Source organism: Pristiophorus japonicus, chromosome 2 (assembly GCF_044704955.1).
Source record: "Pristiophorus japonicus isolate sPriJap1 chromosome 2, sPriJap1.hap1, whole genome shotgun sequence".
Classification (NCBI taxonomy): Eukaryota; Metazoa; Chordata; class Chondrichthyes; family Pristiophoridae; genus Pristiophorus; species Pristiophorus japonicus.
The window spans coordinates 247,443,416-247,462,676 of NC_091978.1; the positions used below are offsets into that span (position 1 = coordinate 247,443,416).

The 19,261-nt window shown below is 46.9% G+C and overlaps 1 protein-coding gene across 9 annotated transcripts in view; it reads right to left on the bottom strand.

Moving 5' to 3' along the window:
- The window catches only part of LOC139245293 (bifunctional heparan sulfate N-deacetylase/N-sulfotransferase 4-like), a 976,369-nt gene that overhangs the window by 146,811 nt on the left and 810,297 nt on the right, over positions 1-19,261 (bottom strand). For all 9 annotated transcript variants that reach the window (XM_070871150.1, XM_070871158.1, XM_070871145.1 and 6 more), the window contains one exon: positions 4,445-4,630. In XM_070871150.1, the coding sequence (XP_070727251.1) occupies positions 4,445-4,630 (186 nt within the window). The remainder of the gene's footprint in view (positions 1-4,444; positions 4,631-19,261) is intronic.

A 19,261-nucleotide genomic window follows, 5' to 3' on the forward strand; every position in this document is an offset into this window, starting at 1 on the left:
TTGACTATACCCGGGTGTGTGCTGTGGAGATCCGAGATGAACGTCTCCTTGCCGTTTTTGGGTAGCACGACACGGTTACCCCACAACAGGCAATCTGCCTGAATGGACAGCTCATCCTTTCGCCGCTGGAACGGCTTGATTAGCTCTTGCATTTCAACAGCGATGCTGGCCCAGCTCCCATGCAGAACACAGTTTTTTACTCGGGACAGCAGAGGATCTTGACTGGTCCAAGTCCGAATCTGACGGGCTGTGACAGGTGATTTATCATTTTCAAACGCTTCCATGACCATCAACAAGTCTGCGGGCTGCGCCACCATCAACAAGTTTGCAGGCTGCGACATTTCCACCCTCGTGGTGGGAAATGGTAGCCGACTGAGAGCATCCGCACAGTTCTCGGTGCCTGGCCTGTGGCGGATGGTATAGTTATTCGCTGATAGCGCGAGTGCCCACCTTTGTATGCGGGCTGAGACATTAGTATTTATCCCCTTGTTTTCAGTGAACAGGGATATGAGGAGCTTGTGATCGGTTTCCAGCTCAAATTTGAGGCCAAACAGGTACTGATACATTTTCTTTACCCCGAACACACACGCTAATGCCTCTTTCTCAATCATGCTGTAGGCCCTCTTGGCCTTAGACAAACTCCTGGAGGCATAGGCGACAGGTTGCAACTTCCCCGCAACGTCAGGTTGTTGTAATACACATCTGACTCTGTACGACGACGCATCACATGCTAGCACAAGTCTTTTACACGGGTTATACAATACAAGCATCTTGTTGGAGCATAAAATGTTTCTGGCTTTCTCAAATTACTTGGTTTTTTCCCCCATACCCAGTTCTCACCTTTACGCAATAACACATGTAAGGGCTCCAAGAGGGTGCTTAACCCTGGTCGGAAGTTACCAAAATAGTTGAGGAGTCCCAAGAACGACCGCAGCTCCGTGACGTTCTGTGGCCTGGGCGCTTTCCTGATAGCCTCTGTCTTGGTATCTGTGGGTCGAATGCCGTCCTCCGCGATCTTTCTCTCCAAAAACTCCACTTCTGTTGCCATGAAGACGCATTTCGACCTCTTCAGCCGCAGCCCTACGCGATCTAGTCGCTGGAGGACCTCCTCCAGGTTTTGTAGGTGCTCGACGGTGTCCTGACCTGTGACCTATATGTCGTCCTGAAAAACCACCATGCGTGGAACTGGCTTGAGTAGGCGCTTCATATTTCTCTGGAAGATCGCTGCAGCCGACCGAATTCCAAACGGGCATCTGTTGTAGAGGAACAGTCCGTTGTGCAAGTTGATGCAGGTGAGGCCCTTCGAAGACTCCTCCAGCTCCTGCGTCATGTAGGCCTCCTGCCAGCATCGCAAATAGGTTGCCTGCCTTAGGTACTGGGTATTGGTCCTGTTGCGAGAAACAATTAATAGTTACTTTATAATCGCCGCGAATCCTGACCGTGTCATCACTTTTGAGTACTGGAACAATCAGGCTGGCCCACTCACTGAATTCCACTGGGGAGATGATGGCCTCGCGTTGCAGCCTGTCCAGCTCAATTTCCACTCTCTCCCTCATCATGTGAGGTACCGCTCGCGCCTTGTAGTGAATAGGTCATGTCTCTGGGACCAAGTGGATCTGCACCTTCGCCCCGGAAAAGTTTCCAATGCCTGGCTCAAAAAGGGAAGGAAATTTGTTACGAACTTGGGTACATGAGGCCTCATCGACATGTGATAGCGCTCGGATGTCATCCCAGTTCCAGTGGATTTTGCCTAGCCAGCTCCTTCCATGCAGTGTGGGGCCATCGCCCGGGACAATTCAGAGTGGCAGTTCGTGCACCGTGCCCTCGTAGGTAACCTTGACCATGGCACTGCCCAGGACAGTGATGAGTTCTTTGGTGTACGTTCTCAGTTTCATGTGGATGGGGCTCAGGGCTGATTTGAGGGCCTTGTTGTACCACAGTCTTTCAAACATCTTTTTATTCATGATGGATTGGCTAGCGCCAGTGTCCAGTTCCATGGCTACGGGTAAGCCATTCAATTTTATATTTAGCATTATAGGTGGACATTTCGTCAAATATATGTGCACCCTGTGTACTTCAGCATCTGCCTCCTTTCTCTGAGGCTCAAAATTGCTTTGATCTATCATGGACCGATCTTCCTCTGCCACGTGGTGTTTAGCAGGTTTTGCAGAGCTTGCAGCTCGTCTGCAAACTCATTGGAGGTGCCCCATTGTTCCACAGCTCTTGCAAACATACCCTTTGAAGCGCATGAATAGGCTAAATGGAAGCCTCCACAACGCCAACAAAGTGTGAATTGCCTTGCATTCATCCTTTGTTGCGACTCTGAGTCATCTGGGTCACCTGAGGTCTGCCGGCAGTTGCAGACTCGTGGTTTCTGCCTTGTACATTTCTGCTGGCAAACACAATTCCAGTTAATTTATGAACATTGCTAGCACTTGTGTGCTGAGAGATTTGTTTGGTGTTATCACTGGTGGACATAAATGCCTGTGCTATCGCAATGAGGGTCGGTGTTTCTACAGTCAAAAGTTTTCGTAGGATGGTCTCGTGGCCAATGCCCAGTACAAAAAAGTCTCTGAGCATTTGCTCCAAGAAGCCATCAAACTCACATTGTCCTGCAAGTCGCCTTAGCTCGGCGACGTAGCTCACCACTTCCTGACCTTCAGATCGCTGGCACGTGTAAAACCGATACCTCGCCATCAGCACACTCTCCCTCGGGTTAAGGTGCTCCCGAACCAGTGTACACAGCTCCTCATACGACTTATCTGTGGGTTTCACCGGAGTCAGAAGATTCTTCATGAGGCTGTAGGTTGATGCCCCGCAGACCGTGAGGAGGACCGCTCTCCTTTTTGCAGCGCTTCCTTCTCCGTCCAGCTCATTAGCTACAAAGTACTGGTCTAGCCGTTCGACATAGGCTTCCCAGTCCTCACCCTCCGAGAACTTCTCCAGAATGCCCACAGTTTGCTGCATCTTTGCATTGGAGTCGTATACTCGTCGCCAGTTATTGTGTTCCTAACACAGTTGAGACTGCACACAGGGTGGTTAAAGTAACAGTGACCTCAGTCTTTATTAAGACACTCTAGAGTGAGGAACAGGCCTTAGGGGCCGGCTTATATACAGTGCTCCCAAGGGATGCTGGGATCCCTTGGGACTTCAGGAGATGTGCTCCCTGGTGGCGAAATATGGGAGTGCATGCTTTACAGATACACAACATCTTCTGTATTCAGCTTGGTCCTCTGCTTCATTATGAACCTGATATTTATTATAAGCATCCATTTTTTTTTCAATTTAATCTCTATATATTTCCTCATCCAGTGAACTCTGGATGTCCTTCATTTCCTCGTGGGATTATGTCGAATTTGTACTTGAACTATCTCCTCTTCGAAAGCCTCAAATTGCTCATTTACTGTTTTACCTGCCAATCTTTGATTCAAAACCACCAGCGCCAGATCCCTATTCAACTCACTGAAATAAGCTCTCCTCCAGTTGAGCATGTTTACATTCCCTAAAGGACATTAGTGAACCAGATGGGCTTTTATGACAATCGGTAGTTTTGTAGTCACCATTACTGATACTAGCTTTTTTATTCCAGATTTATTTAATGAACTGAATTTAAATTCCCCAGGTGCTGTGGTGGGATTTGAACTCACGTTTCTGGATCATTAGTCCAGACTTCTGGATTACTCGTCCAGTAACATAACCACTATACTACCATACCCCCCATATAATCCTATATGGCAACTTATGCCTGCCACTCACCAATCTTATTTGCCACGCTTTGCGCATTCATGCACTCATGAATATTATCTAAATTCTTCAAGATAATTTGGATATCATTAATTTGAAGCTTTCTAATTTTAGGGATAATGCAAAGAAATCTGGAAGATCACCTCAGATTTCAATTTGTTAAAAATAAGAAAAAAATTATGTAATATAGTTATATGTAGCAGTGTAAGTTATCCTAGTCGTGTTTACATATAGACGTAGGATTAAGATTTGGTTTAATTTCACATGATTAAGATTTTTGCTTTCTTTTTACTTTTTTAATGGCTTGTGGATTTGTCCTGCAGCTAAAAATAATAAAATGGTTAAAGTTGTTTAATATTTTTTGGATAAAATTGAAAGAAAAGGTAATCGGAACACCAGATTTAAGTACATCTAATCACTAAAACAATTTTCGGAATAACATTGCTCACAGTTGATTTTACCGGTTTTGACCCAAATTCAGAAAAAAAAATTGAAAGTCCGAGTTATCATATCTGTACAACTAAGGAATAAAATGTACACAACTGTAGAAATTGTCTTAAATTTCTTCAGGTGAATGCATGGTCACGTTTCATCTTTAGAGTGGAACATCTGCACTAATGGAAATGGTATGACAGTTCGATAAAGTATTTCAAGGATCAGTATTCCGAAATTTCGGTAATGGGAATCAAACGTGTCTTACCATGATGCCACTGTGGATGAAGCCGTGTCTGTATCGTGCAGGTTTCAAATGTGGATACTCCTCAGTGCTAGTCACTTTGATGCCCCACACCTTCTTCCAAGCCTCATAGAGCTGCACATGGACCGGATAGACACCAGAGTGATGTGGTGCCACGGCATAGCCCATGTCGATGGGAATGCCATGTTCCTGTAAACAGAACAGCAGCTGTCAGCTCCTCTAGAAATACTCTCGAGGGCATTGAATGATTAAAAATCTAATTTCAGCAGAATCTGAACAGCTGGACATTAAATTATCCAAAGCCAACAAAAGTTTTACGAAAGACGGGTGGAGAGAAAAAATTTCCCCAGGCCTCACGTCTTGTTTTTGGAACTGAATGTGTTATGCTTTTCATATCACCATCACATAGGCCATACCTTCTGGCCATTTTCAAAGGTTAATAGATGAGATTATGATTACGGTGTGATCAGTGATGAAAGGGTGCTGGGTTGTGTAGAAATTTATTTGGAAAAAGCACTGAAGTGGCACACTGTTTAAATTTTAATTACCCCTTCTGCTGGATGTAACAAACAGCAATAATTACACAGTAAGACATGATTAGTAAATGTCAGTCACCAGCTAAAGTGTGAAACAGATCTGTTCGAACATGATTCCCCAAAACGAAACCTAACACTGATTAAATGTAGTATTAAAGCAAGAAGCACCAAGGTCACAAATAACACAGACGTGGTCAGAGACTTACGGCCTTCTAACTAAAAAAACACTCTTCACGGTATTTTAATTTGATTTATTTCCTCTAGGGTTTTAATTAACAATCTTCCTTCTTTTTATCATTCACAAATTCATCCAATCTTGATGTAGTATTTCTGATTTAACAGATGATACCTATCTTAAGGTAAACAACGATTTAGTTACAATGTTTGGCCTGGATTTTCTGTTCCACTCATTTCAGGCTGGTAATGACGATGGGGCGATAAAGTTAGTGCCAGGGAACAGTCTGCGCCTCAATCAGCAAAATTCATCAACTGGGCCCTGAGTGTGGAGCGGAGCACTAAGGGAGGCATTACACACCTCTTTTAGGGCTCTCGGCCGGCGGACCAAGTGAAAGTCTTGAGCTAAACAGCCGGCCTCAGAGCGCTCTAAGAGAGGCCTAGGGGGGGGGGAAAGAAAAAAAACCTTAAAAAAAACACCAAAAACATTACCAATAAATATCTCACGCCATCACAACATAAATCGCAAAAAAAATAAAAAAAACAATCACACTTAACTGAGGTCAACATTACTTATCTCACTGCAGCTGCTACAGCTCGGACCGCCAGCTTTCACAGGCGATCCCAGCAGGGTGCAATGGATCGGGCAGCATCCAAATATCGAGCCGGTATCGCAACCAGGGGCGTTGCACACCGGCTCGCCTCTTCCGGGCGGCAATGAGCCGCACCACGTTGAAATCGGCACTGAATGTCCCGGCGAGGCACTGGAAGCTCTGCCAGAAGTGCTTACCACCACCATTGCCACCCTTCCAAGGCGCTAATCTGGAGGAAGAAGACCGCCAATCCAGCCCTTTGAATTTAAAATGCCTGTTTACATTTTCTTTTCTTTATTAAGATATAATATAAGGGAATGTCAGTTGCGTGGAAGAGGGGAGGTATTTCTGAATAGTAGTCAGCTATGGACTTGCATTAAAACATTGGGCTCTGCAAATAGGAGGGCTGATTTCCACTCTGTAGAAAGTTCCATTGGAAATTGTAATGTATTTGCTTCATGGGTTCTTTGTTTAAGAATTCATAGCAATGCATTGTTATTAAGAACTAGTTGGTTTATTAACAAAGGTTTAACAACCACACTATATGTTATGTATTTAACCCCTTGTAACTTGTATAACACTATCACCAGAGGGCCTACCTGTTGGAGTTCCAAGGGATCCCAGCATCCCTCAAGAGCACGGTATATAAGCAGGCCACCCACAAGGTACCTGCACTCTGGAGTCATATTAAAGGAGCTGTGGTCACGCTTGCTCAATGTACACAGTATTCAGTTTCATCCTTTAATATGAATGTACCAATTGGCGACACGATAGCCTGGAGAAGTTCTCAGATGCGGACAATTGGGAGGCCTTCATGGAGAGACTCGGCCAATACTTCGTGGCCAATGAGCTGGAAACGGACGTTACCAAACGAAGGGCGATCCTCCTAACTGTCTGTGGGGCAACAACCTATGGCCTCATGAAGAATCTCCTAGCTCCGGCAAAACCAACAGAGAAATCCTATGAATAATTGTGTACGCTGGTCCGGGAGCACCTAAATCCTAACAAAAGCATTTTGATGGCGAGATATCGGTTCTACACGATCGGAGGGCTAGGAAGTGGCGAGCTATGTCGCTGAACTCAGGCGCCTCGCAGGACATTGTGAGTTTGAGGGATTCCTGGAACAAATGCTGAGAGAATTTTTTGTACTGAGCATTGGCCATGAGACAATCCTTAGCAAACTGTTGACTGTAGAAACTCCGAATCTAAGTAAAGCTATAATGATAGCCCAGGCATTTATGTCCACCAGCAACAACACCAAACAGATTTCGCAGAATAAAGAAATTTCGACCAGTACGGTGCATAAAGTAACGTTGGTTTCGAGCAGGAATATACATGGCAGAACGTACACGCCCGGCTGCTGCTGCCCGACCTCAGATGACCCAGAGTCCGCCATCAATCGTTAATGTGAGGCAGTTAACACCTTGTTGGCGTTGTGGAGGTGATCATCGGCCCCATCAATTCCGCTTCAAGCACTATGCATGCAACGGTTGCTGAACAATGGGACACCTCCAGCGAATGTGCAGGCGAGCTGCAAACCCTGCAAACCACCATGTTGCAGAGGAAGATCGATCCACTGTGGATCAGGCTGAATTGGAGACTCGTACCGAGGAGGCAGAAGTGCATGGGGTGCACACATTCACTACGAAATGTCCACCAATAATGTTGAAAGTTGAACTGAATGGTATTTCAGTATCTGTGAAACTGGACACGGGGGCAAGTCAGTCCATAATGAGTAAAAAGGCCTTTGACAGGCTGTGGGGCAACAAGGCACACAGGCCCAAGCTTAGCCCCATTCACACCAAACTAAGGACTTACACCAAGGAACTAATCCCTGTAATTGGGAGTGCAGAAGTCAAAGTCTCCTATGACGGAGCAATACATGAACTCCTGCTGTGGATTGTGCCAGGGGATGGCTCCACATTGTTTGGCAGAAGCTGGCTGGGAAAAATCCGCTGGAACAGGTACGACATCCGAGCGCTCTCGTCCGTCGACGATGCCTCATGTGCCCAGGTTCTGAGCAAGTTCCCATCGTTGTTTGAGCCAGGCATTGGAAGCTTCTCGGGGGCAAAAGTGTAGATCCATTTGGTCCCCGGTATGCGACCCATCCACCAGAAGGCACAGACGGTACCGTACATGATGCGTGAGAAAGTAGAAATTTGAGCTGGACAGGCTGCAGCAAGAAGGCATCATCACGCCCGTGGAATTCAACGAGTGGACTAGTACGATTGTCCTGGTACTTGAAGAGGACGGCATGGTTAGAATTTGTGGGGACTATGAAGTAACGATTAACCATTTTTCGCTACAGGACCAGTACCCACTACCCAAGGCAGACGACCTATTCGTGACCTGGCTGGAGGGAAGACGTTCACCAAGCTGGACCTGACCTTGGCCTACATGACACAGGCGCTGGAGGAGTCTTCGAAAGGCCTCACCTGCATCACCACGGACAAAGGTCTGTTCATCTATAACCGGTGCCCGTTCGGGATTCGGTCGGCCGCGGCAATCTTCCAACGGAACATGGAGAGCCTGCTAAAGTCGATTCCTCGCACCATGGTTTTCCAGGACGACATACTGATTGCAGGTCGGGACACCATTGAACACTTGAAGAATCTGGAAGAGGTTCTTAGTTGGTTGGATCGCGTGGGGCTCAGGTTGAAACGCTCGAAGTGTGTTTTCCAGGCACAGAAGGACGTGGTCTTGGGAAGAAGAATCGTGGCAGACGGCATCAGACTCACCGACGCCAAGAGGAGGCCATCAAGAACGCGCCGAGACCACAGAACGTGACGGAGCTGTGATCGTTCCTGGGGCTCCTTAACTATTTCGGTAATTTCCTACCTGGGTTAAGTACACTGCTAGAACCCTTACATGCGCTACTGTGCAAGGGAGACGACTGGGTATGGGGGAATTCGCAAAAGGCTGCCTTTAAGAAGCCAGAAATCTGTTGTGTTCAAACAAAGTGCTTGTCCTGTATAACCCTTGTAAAAGATTAGTGCTAGTTTGCGATGCGTCGTCATACGGGGTCAGGTGTGTATTACAACAGGCTAACGAATTGGGGATCTTTCAACCGGTCGCTCATGCGTCCAGAAGTTTGTCCAAGGCCGAAAAGGCCAACAGCATGATTGAAAAAGAGGCTCTGGCATGCGTTTATGGGGTAAAAAAAATGCAACAGTACTTATTTGGCCTCAAGTTTGAGCTTGAAACTGACCACAAGCTGCTCATATCGCTGTTCTCTGAGAGCAAAGGGATTAACACCAATACCTCTGCCCGCATCCAAAGATGGGCGCTCACGCTGTCGGCATACAAATATGTAATTCGGAACAGATCGCGCACAGAGAACTGCACAGATGCTCTCAGTCGGCTGCCATTGCCCACCACCGGGGTGGAAATGGCACAGCCAGCGGACTTACTCATGGTAATGGATGCATTTGAGAACAAGAAGTCCCCCGTCATGGCCCGCCAGATCAGGACCTGGACCAACCAGGATCCTTTACTGTCCTTGGTAAAAAACTGCATCCTCCATGGGAGCTAGTCCAGTATCCCAGCGGAGATGCAGGAGGCGATTAAGCCGTTCCACAGGCGCAAAGATGAAATGTCCCTGCAGGCAGACTGTCTGTTGTGGGGCAATCGTGTGATCTTGCCCAAGAAAGGCAGCGATACGCTTATATGTGATCCACGTGGACTATGCCGGCCCATTTCTAGGCAAAATAGTTTTGGTTGCCGTGGACGATTACTCAAAATGGATTGAATGTGCGATAATGTCTATAAGCACATCCGCGGCCACTATTGAAAGCCTACAAGCCATGTTTGCCACGCACGGCTTGCCTGGTGTCCTAGTTAGCGACAATGGGCCATGCTTCACCACTGCTGAATTCAAGGAATTCATGACCCGCAATGGGATCAAACATGTTACATCTGCCCCGTTCAAGCCCACATCAAACAGCCAGGCAGAACGGGCAGTTCAGACCATCAAGCAAAGGTTGAAACGCATGTCGGAAGGCTCCCTGCAGACCCGGCTGTCCCAACATCTGCTCAGCTACCGCACCAGACCCTACTCACTCACCGGGGTTCCCCCAGCCGAGCTGCTCATGATAAGGGTGCTAAAAACAAGGCTTTCTCTTGTCCACCTGATCTCCATGATCATGGGGTGGGCAAGTGGCATCAACAAAGTGTGTACCATGACCGCGCAAATTTGTCACGCGATATTGAGGTCAAGGACCTTGTGTTTGTACTCAATTATGGACATGGTCCCAAATGGCTCGCTGGCACGGTCACAGGCAAAGAGGGGAGTAGGGTGTTTCAGGTCAAATTGGCCAATGGACAAATGTATAGAAAACATTTAGATCAAATCAAATTGTGGTTCACCAACAGCTACGAACAACCCGAAGAAGACACCACCAACTTTGACCCCCAACACACACACAAGTGGCAACTGACATCATGTTGACCACGAAGCAGAACTGCCCGTTTTGCCTGGCTGTTGAATGCGTGCTTGAACGGGGCAGATGTGACACGTTTGATCCCATTGTGGGCCATGAATTCCTTGAAACAAGCCCCATTGTCGCTGACCAGGACATCAGGCAGGCCGTATGTGGCAAACATGGCTCGTAGGCTTTCGATGGTGGCGGTGGACATGCTTACAGACATTATCACACATTCAATCCATTTTGAATAAGCATTCACAACAACCAAGAAATGGGCCCGCAAAGTCAATGTGGATCCTAGACCACAGTTTGGAGGGCCACGACCACAAACTTAGCGCTGCATCTCTGGGCGCATTGCTCAGTTGAGAGCAAGTGTTGCACTGGCGCAAGCATGACTCTAAATCTGAGTCGATGCCGGGCCACCACACATGGGATCTGGCTATGGCTTTCATCATTACAATGCCTGGGTGAACATTTCTCTGCCTTTCTTGGGCAAGACCACGCGATTACCTTACAAAAGACAGTCTGCCTGTATGGACATTTCGTCTTTGCGCCTGTGGAACGGTTTAATCTTTTCTTGCATCTCCGCTGGGACGCTGGACCAGCTCCCATGGAGGACACAGTTTTTTTACCAGGGACAGTAAAGGATCCTGGCTGGTCCAGGTCTTGATCTGACGGGCCGTAATGGGTGGCTTTTCGTTTTCGAATGCATCTATCTCCATGAGCAAGTCTGCAGACTGTGCCATTTCCACACCAGTGGTGGGCAATGGTAGCTGACTGAGAGCATCAGCGCAGTTCTCTGTGCCCGGTTTGTTGCGGATTACATAGTTGTATGCCGACAGCATGAGTGCCATCTTTGGATGCGGGTAGAGGCATTGGTTTTAATCCCTTTGCTCTCTGAGAATAGCGATATGAGCGGCTTATGGTCAGTTTCTAGCTCAAACTTGAGACCAAACAAATACTGGTGCACTTTTTTCACCCCATAAACGCATGCCAGAGCTTCTTTTTCAATCATGCTGTGGGCCCTTTCGGCCTTGGACAGACTCCTGGATGCATAGGCGATCGGTTGCAAAATCCCCGATTCGTTAACCTGTTGTAACACACACCCGACCCCGTATGACGACGCAACACAAGCTAGCACTAATCGGTTACATGGGTCATACAGAACAAGCAGCTTGTTTGAACATAACAGATTTCTGGCTTTCTTAAAGGCAGCCTCTTGTGAATTCCCCCATACCCAGTTGTCTCTGTGCGCATTAGCACATGTAGGGGTTCTAGCAAGGTGCTTAACCCGGGTAGGAATTTACCGAAATAGTTGAGGAGTCCCAGGAACGACTGCAGCTCCGTCACGTTCTGTGGTCTCGGCGCGTTATTGAAGGCTTCTGTCTTGGCATCGGTGGGTCTGATGCCATCTGCTGTGATTCTTCTTCCCAAGAACTCGACCTCTGGCGCCAGGAAAACACACTTCGATCATTTCAACCTGAGTCCCAAGCGATCTAGCCGACTTAGTACCTCTTCCAGCTTCTTCAAGTGTTAGATGGTGTCCCGATCTATGACCAGTATGTCGTCCTGAAAAACTACGGTGCTCTCCATGTTCCGTTGGAAGATTGCCGCAGCCGAATGAATCCCAAATGGGCATCTTTTATAGATGAACAGACCTTTGTGCGTGTTGATGCAGGTGAGGCCTTTGGAAGATTCCTCCAGTTCTTGCGTCATGTAGGCCAAGGTCAGGTCCAATTTGGCGAATGTCTTTCCTCCAGCCAAAATTGCAAATAGGTTGTCTGCCTTGGGTAGTGGGTACTGGTCCTGTAGCGAAAAATGGTTAATCGTTACTTTAGAGTCCCCACAAATTCTGACTGTGCCGTCACCTTTGAGTAGCGGGACAATCAGACTGGCCCACTCGTTGAATTCCACCGGCGCGATGATGCCTTCTCGCTGCAGCCTGTCCAGCTCAATTTCCACTTTCTCTTGCATCATATACCACCCTTGCCTTGTGGTGGATGGGTCATGTACAGGGAACCAAGTGGATTTGCACTTTCGCCCCCGAGAAACTTGCAATGCCTGGCTCGAACAACAATGGGAATCTGCTCAGAACCTGGGCACATAAGGCGTCCGGACGAAAGCGCTCGGATGTCTTCCCAGTTCCAGTGGATTTTTCACAGCCAGCTGCTGCCAAACAGTGGGGGCCATCCCCTGGCACGATCCATTGTGGGAATTCGTGCACTGCTCCATCATAGGAGACTTTTACTTCTGTGCTGCCAATTACAGAGATCAGCTCTTTGGTGTAAGTTCTTAGCTTGGTGTGAATGGGGCTGAGCTTAGGCCTGTGTGCCTTGTTGCACCACAGCCTGTCGAAGGCCTTTTTTCTCATTATAGACTGACTCCCATCCGTGTCCAGTTCCATAGATACTGGAATTCCATTCAGTTCAAATTTTAACATAATTGGTGGACATTTCGTGGTGAAGGTGTGTATCCCGTACACTTCTGCCTCCTCGGTTTGAGTCTCTAGTTCAACCTGATCCACCATGGATCGATCTTCCTTTGCAGCTTGGTGGTTTGCAAGGTTTGCAGTGTTTGCAGCTCGCCTGCACATTCGCTGGAGATATCCCATTGTTCTGCAGCCATTGCACGCATAGTGTTTGAAGCGGCATTGGTGGGGCCGATGATCACCTCCACAACCCCAACAAGGTGTTAACTGCCTCGCATTAACGATGGATGGCGGACTCTGGGTCATCGAGATCGTGCAGCAGCAGCCAGTGTGTACGTTCTGCCATGTATAGTCCTGCTCAAAACCGACGTTATTTTATGCACAGTACAGGCCGAAACTTCTTTCTCTGCGAAATCTGTTTGGTGTTGTCGCTGGTGGACATAAATGCCTGGGCTATCGTTATGGCTTTGCTCAGATTCGGTATTTCAACAGTCAATAGTTTGCGAAGGATTACCTTATGGCCAATGCGAAGCACAAAAAAGTCTCTTAGCATTTGTTCAAGGAATCCATTGAATTCGCAATGTCCAACAAGGCGCCTTAATTCGGTGACGTAGCTCGCCACTTCCTGGCCCTCCGACCGTTGACACGTGTAAAAACGATACCTCGCCATCAAAACGCTTTCCTTCGGATTTAGGTGCTCCCGGACCAGCGTACACAATTCTTCATAGGATTTGATTGTTGGTTTCACCGGAGCTAGAAGATTCTTCAAGAGGCCAGAGGTTGTTGCCCCACAGACGGTAAGGAGGATCGCCCTTCGTTTGGCAGCGTACTCGTCCCCTTCCAGCTCATTCGCCAAGAAGTATTGGTCGAGTCTCTCCACGAAAGCCTCCCAATTGTCCCCTTCTGAGAATTTCTCCAGGATAACAACAGTTCTTTGTATGTTTGCGCGGTTGTTCGTTACCTCGGGGCCAATTATTATGCTCATAATAAAGGATGAAACTGAGTACTGAGCAATGAGTAAGTGTGACCTTAGCTCCTTTAATTAGACTCCAGAGTGCTGGTACAGCGTGGGAGGCCTGCTTATATACAGTGCTCCCAGGGATGCTGGGATCCCTTGGGACTCCAACAGGTAGAACCTCTGGTGGTGGTGTGATACAAGTTGCCAAGGGTTACATATATAACAGTTTTGGTCTCCGTATTTAAGGAAGGACATACTTGCATTGGAGGCTGTTCAGAGAAGGTTCACTAGGTTGATTCCGGAGATGAGGGGGTTGACTTATGAGGATAGGTTGAGTAGGTTGGGCCTATACTCATTGGAGTTCAGAAGAATGAGAAGTTATCTTATTGAAACATATAAGATAATGAGCGGGCTCGACAAGGTGTATGCAGAGAGGATATTTCCACTCATAGGGGAAACTAAAACTAGGGGACATAGTCTTTGAATAAAGGGCTGCCCGTTTAAAACTGAGATGAGGAGAAATTTCTTTTCTCAGAGGGTTGTAAATCTACGGAATTCTCTGCCCCAGGGAGCTGTGGAAGCTGGGTCATTGAATATATTTAAGGCGGAGATAGACAGATTTTTGAGCGATAAGGGAGTAAAGGGTTATGCAGAGTGGGCAAGGAAGTGGAGCTGAGTCCATGATCAGATCAGCCATGATCTTATTGAATGGCAGAGCAGGTTCGAGGGGTCAAATGGCTTAGTCCTGCTCCTATTTCTTACGTTCTTATGTTATTTCAATGTGGATGACCGTGACTCAACTGATTGAGCTTTTATTAGTCTTGTGAACATCACGTGACTGGCTAAGCCACTCACAATGCAACAGCTCTACTACTCTTTTGTTGCAGAACAAAAAATCAATTAAGTCAAGTGCCCCCTGATTAAAAGGCCGGGGGGGAAACACTCCAAACACTTTTCAGTGCCCTTTTTTTTGGGGGGGAGGGTTTTAGGGCACTAAAAAACACAAATTTTACAACTGCCCCCTGGCTAAAAGGGAGGGGGCACTAAATCCTGGCAATAAAACCAATTAAACTTTAAAAGACATAAAATCAAATTAAAATTTGGTTGCCGGGGGTGATGATGCACTCCAGTCCCTCCAACGCCCACCTCTCGTGGAAGGCCGCGAGCGTACCGGTGGACACTGCGTGCTCCATCTCCAGGGACACCCTGGCTCGGATGTAACCGCGGAAGCGAGGCAGGCAGTCGGGCTGAACGACCCCATCAACCGTCTGCTGCCTGGACCGGCTGATGGTCCCCTTGGCCTTGCCCAGGAGCAGTCCTACGAGGAGGCCTTCGGACCTACCCGCTCCCCTCTGCACAGGGTGCCCAAAGATCAGGAGTGTGGGACTGAAGTGCAACCAGAATTTAAGGAACAGCCGTGTCAAAAAATGGAATAGGGGCTGCAACCTCGCATATTCCATAAAAACATGGAACACGGACTCTTCCAGACCGCAGAAATTACAGGCGGCCTGGGAGCCCGTGAACAGACTTAAAAACTTGTTGCACGGGATTGCTCCGTGCACCACCCTCCAGGCCAAGTCCCCAATAAATAGTGGGAGGACTCCCGCGTAGAGTGCACTCCATTGGGGACCCCCGCCTCCTCCGGACGGCAAGATGGTGCGCCATGGCATGTCCGGACGACAGATGAGGATGGCAAGGTGGAGATTGTGCAGGAGCAGCCCGTAGAGGAAACGCAACAGCTCTACAAACCTGTGAGCATACTCATAGATACATACATGACAGACATGTTGGCTTAGAAATTGATCCATGCAGTGCTCACTTTTGGGGCGCTACTCAAACTACTAAGGCCCCAATATGACGGGCCAGAAGCGAGTGCACATTATCAGCCAGACGTACGATGTCCACCATATTGTGTAAGGACAAACAAGAGGTGTCCTTTACCCACATCTGACATAGGCATAAGGCTCTTTGCATATGCAAATGGGCCTAATATCTATTTGACGTCCCCTCGCCAAATTGGTTTGCCCAGAGGCAGTCAGCTCCATCGTGGACTGCACGTGAAACTAATCCGAGGGATCAACTGCAACAAAGAAAGTACATAACTTACGTGAATGTAAGCACCCTGGTCCTCCTGATTTCTTCTGATCACCATTGCTCCCGACCCCCAATCCTAGACCCATGGCCTCCTCTGCTGAGACCTGTTTCTGATCCCTGGCCAGATTCCCGACCACCATCCCAACTCCACTCCAGACCCACTTACATGAGGGCTGCAGCAAAACTATGGGAGCCACTGAATATTTTTATTAAGGTAAAAAAATCCCTTTCAGGATCAATTACTTTTGTCTTGGATACTCCTGCAGCTTTTCCAAGGGCAATCACACTGGCTCTCAGCTGGTGAGAGTTCCCTTGAAGCTGTACAAAGACATATTTCAGGAACTCCTCCAGATGTGCCCCTTTGGGGAGAGGATGGGTGGAAGACTCACCCACTTCCATCCATTGAAATTTAAGGTGCATATCAAATAAAAAGGAACCTTATTGCTCACTCTGACCCCAAGAATTTCAGGCTTAGTGGATGCAAAACAGAAATGGAAGCAGACCGGGATAAGAAATAATCTAAAATTTAAAAAATCATAAAGTCAAGTGTTCAAGCTATTTGCTGGAGATTCTACAGCGATTAACTAATTTTACAACTTCTCCGAGAATGAAGCAGACTATGCCAGCCTGCAACAAGACCTTGACAACATCCAAGCTTGAGCTGGCAAATGCCAGATAACATTTGCGATACATAAGTGCCAGGTAATGACCATCGGCAACAAGTAAAAGCCCTGCGATCTTCTTTTCATCTTCAATGGCATCACTATTGCTGATCTACCACTATCAACATCATGGGGTTCACCACTGACCAGATACTGAACTGGTCCAGCCATATCAACACCGTTGCGACAAGAGCAGAGCAGAGGCTGGTACATTGCAATGAATGGCTCACTTCCTGACCCCTCAAAGCCTCACCACCATCTACAAGGCTCAACTTAGGAGTGTCATGGAATACACAGCATTCACCTGAATGGATATGGCTGCAACAATACTCAAGAAACATAGAAACATAGAAACATAGAAAATAGGTGCAGGAGTAGGCCATTCGGCCCTTCTAGCCTGCACCGCCATTCAATGAGTTCATGGCTGAACATGCAACTTCAGTACCCCATTCCTGCTTTCTCACCATACCCCTTGATTCCCCTAGTAGTAAGGACTTCATCTAACTCCTTTTTGAATATATTTAGTGAATTGGCCTCAACAACTTTCTGTGGTAGAGAATTCCACAGGTTCACCACTCTCTGGGTGAAGAAATTCCTCCTCATCTCGGTCCTAAATGGCTTCCCCCTTATCCTCAGACTGTGTCCCCTGGTTCTGGACTTCCCCAACATTGGGAACATTCTTCCTGCATCTAACCTGTCTAAACCCGTCAGAATTTTAAACGTTTCTATGAGGTCCCCTCTCATTCTTCTGAACTCCAGTGAATACAAGCCCAGTTGATCCAGTCTTTCTTGATAGGTCAGTCCCGCCATCCCGGGAATCAGTCTGGTGAACCTTCGCTGCACTCCCTCAATAGCAAGAATGTCCTTCCTCAGGTTAGGAGACCAAAACTGTACACAATACTCCAGGTGTGGCCTCACCAAGGCCCTGTACAATTGTAGCTCAACATCATCCAGGATAGAGCAGTTTGCATGATTAATGCTTCTGCTGTTGGACTCAATATTCACTCCCTTTAATGCTAGCACACTGCAGCTTCAGTATGTGCTATTCATAGAATGCACTACCAAACTACTCACCAAGCTTGCTTCAAAGCACCTCACAACCCCATGACTTGCACCATCAAGAAGAGCAATAATATTGCAAGAACACTCATCACCTCCAAATTTCCCTCCAAGTCACACACCATCTTGACTTAGACGTATAATACCATTACTTCACCATCACTGGGCCAAAATCCTGGCATTATCCACCTAATACCATTGTAGCAGCTCCATCAACACAGGGCTGCAGCACTTCAAGGAGAAAACCCATCACCCCCTGTGTGAGAGCAAGAAATGTGGCCTTGCAGATGTTGTCCAAATCTCGAGAACAAATTAAAAAGAAGAAACAGTGGAAATAAAGTGGGACAATGCAGCATGAAAAGGAACACAAGAAAGGGAAACAAAAGTATGAAACAAAACAGAGAAGTGGAGAAATAAAAGTGTCAAATTAAGTACTGGGCAAAAGTAGTTGAACCAAAAAGAATAATTGAAAATAAAAAAAGGGTCAATAAACAACATTTCAAAATTTAATTTGCACAAATATTAGATTCTTCAGATGTAAATTGAATTTGAACTTAATTTCTATGGGACATTTAAAATATTACAGCTATGCAATATTTTTTGTGACAATCTTTTCCTCTTGCATTCACCAATGTTACAGTACAATGCAATGTATTCATTAGAAGCCTTTGGTGTTGAGAAATACTGCAAAAGATGCTGGTGAGATAGTCTATGCAAGAAAATTATATTAAATTAACATGGAATGCAAAATAGAAAAAGTAGGTGGCTCAGTACCCATGTAAGGTTATTAATCTTCAGAAAAGCACAGAAGGAGACCATGAACTAAAAATTGATTAATACAAGCTTTTGGAATTAAACTGGACAATGGGAGCAAAAAAGCGGCAGCATTAGGGCAGGTGGTGACTCACCCCAATTAAGGACACTCTGTGGTCAGGAACCAAAACTGACTTTATGCATAACAGCAATGGAGTTGTTACATGAGGCCCTGGACTTGATTGACCAGGGTGGGGAAAAACAAGCTCACTGGAGACGCCAAGTCTGCAAAAAGACCGGACAACAAAGGAATCACCACAGGTGCACATTTTTGGGGAATGAGGTGTTAAGATGGGGAGTCATTTTGAGATTCGCAGACTCCATGTGCAAACTGGGAACAGAAGAGTCCATTATTGCAGTCAATCAACTAGGATCACCACAAAACACTGTATCAATACAAACACTTTATCAGAAATCGCAGTGGCGGGAGATCAGTCAAAACATGAATATAAATATGCGAGCTAGAAGCAGCTCAAGACACAGAAGGACATGTAAGAAGAACAGATGGAAGGAACAGATGGACATTGAAGAAGGACACACATACACCCACCACCAGTCGTCCATCATCGTTCACTGGGGTAACGGAAGCAAGGTACCGAACATACACGGAAGGAACTGCACTGCAGAGAACGGCCAAAAGAATAACCAACCGGTCACGGAACCAACGACAATGAACTTACAAGCCACAACCAGGAAGGGTGATTGTATGTCTCCTGTCGATTTCTCTCAGAAGTCTAGTTCTGTAGTTTTGGTTAGGTTTGTTGCATAATAAAACTGACATTGGGTTAAGCCTGAATTTTGCGCCACGTGTTGTCCTTTTCCCCTATAAGTTCCTAGGTCAATGAATCGGGGTAGAGTGTAAAACAACTGCACACTCTACAGAATTGGCGACCAGCGGCAGGACCTCAGCATTGGGAATAGGATCGCGTCCGCAAGAACCGCGAGGGAAGTTTGGTTAAGTCTAAGATCGGCTAAAGTAGTCGAAAGTTATCTTCTCAAGGGTGGCTAGGATCACCAGGAGAGAAACAGTCTCTGACAGGCAGGAATAGTCTCAGTCGACTAGGATATCCGCCAAAAAA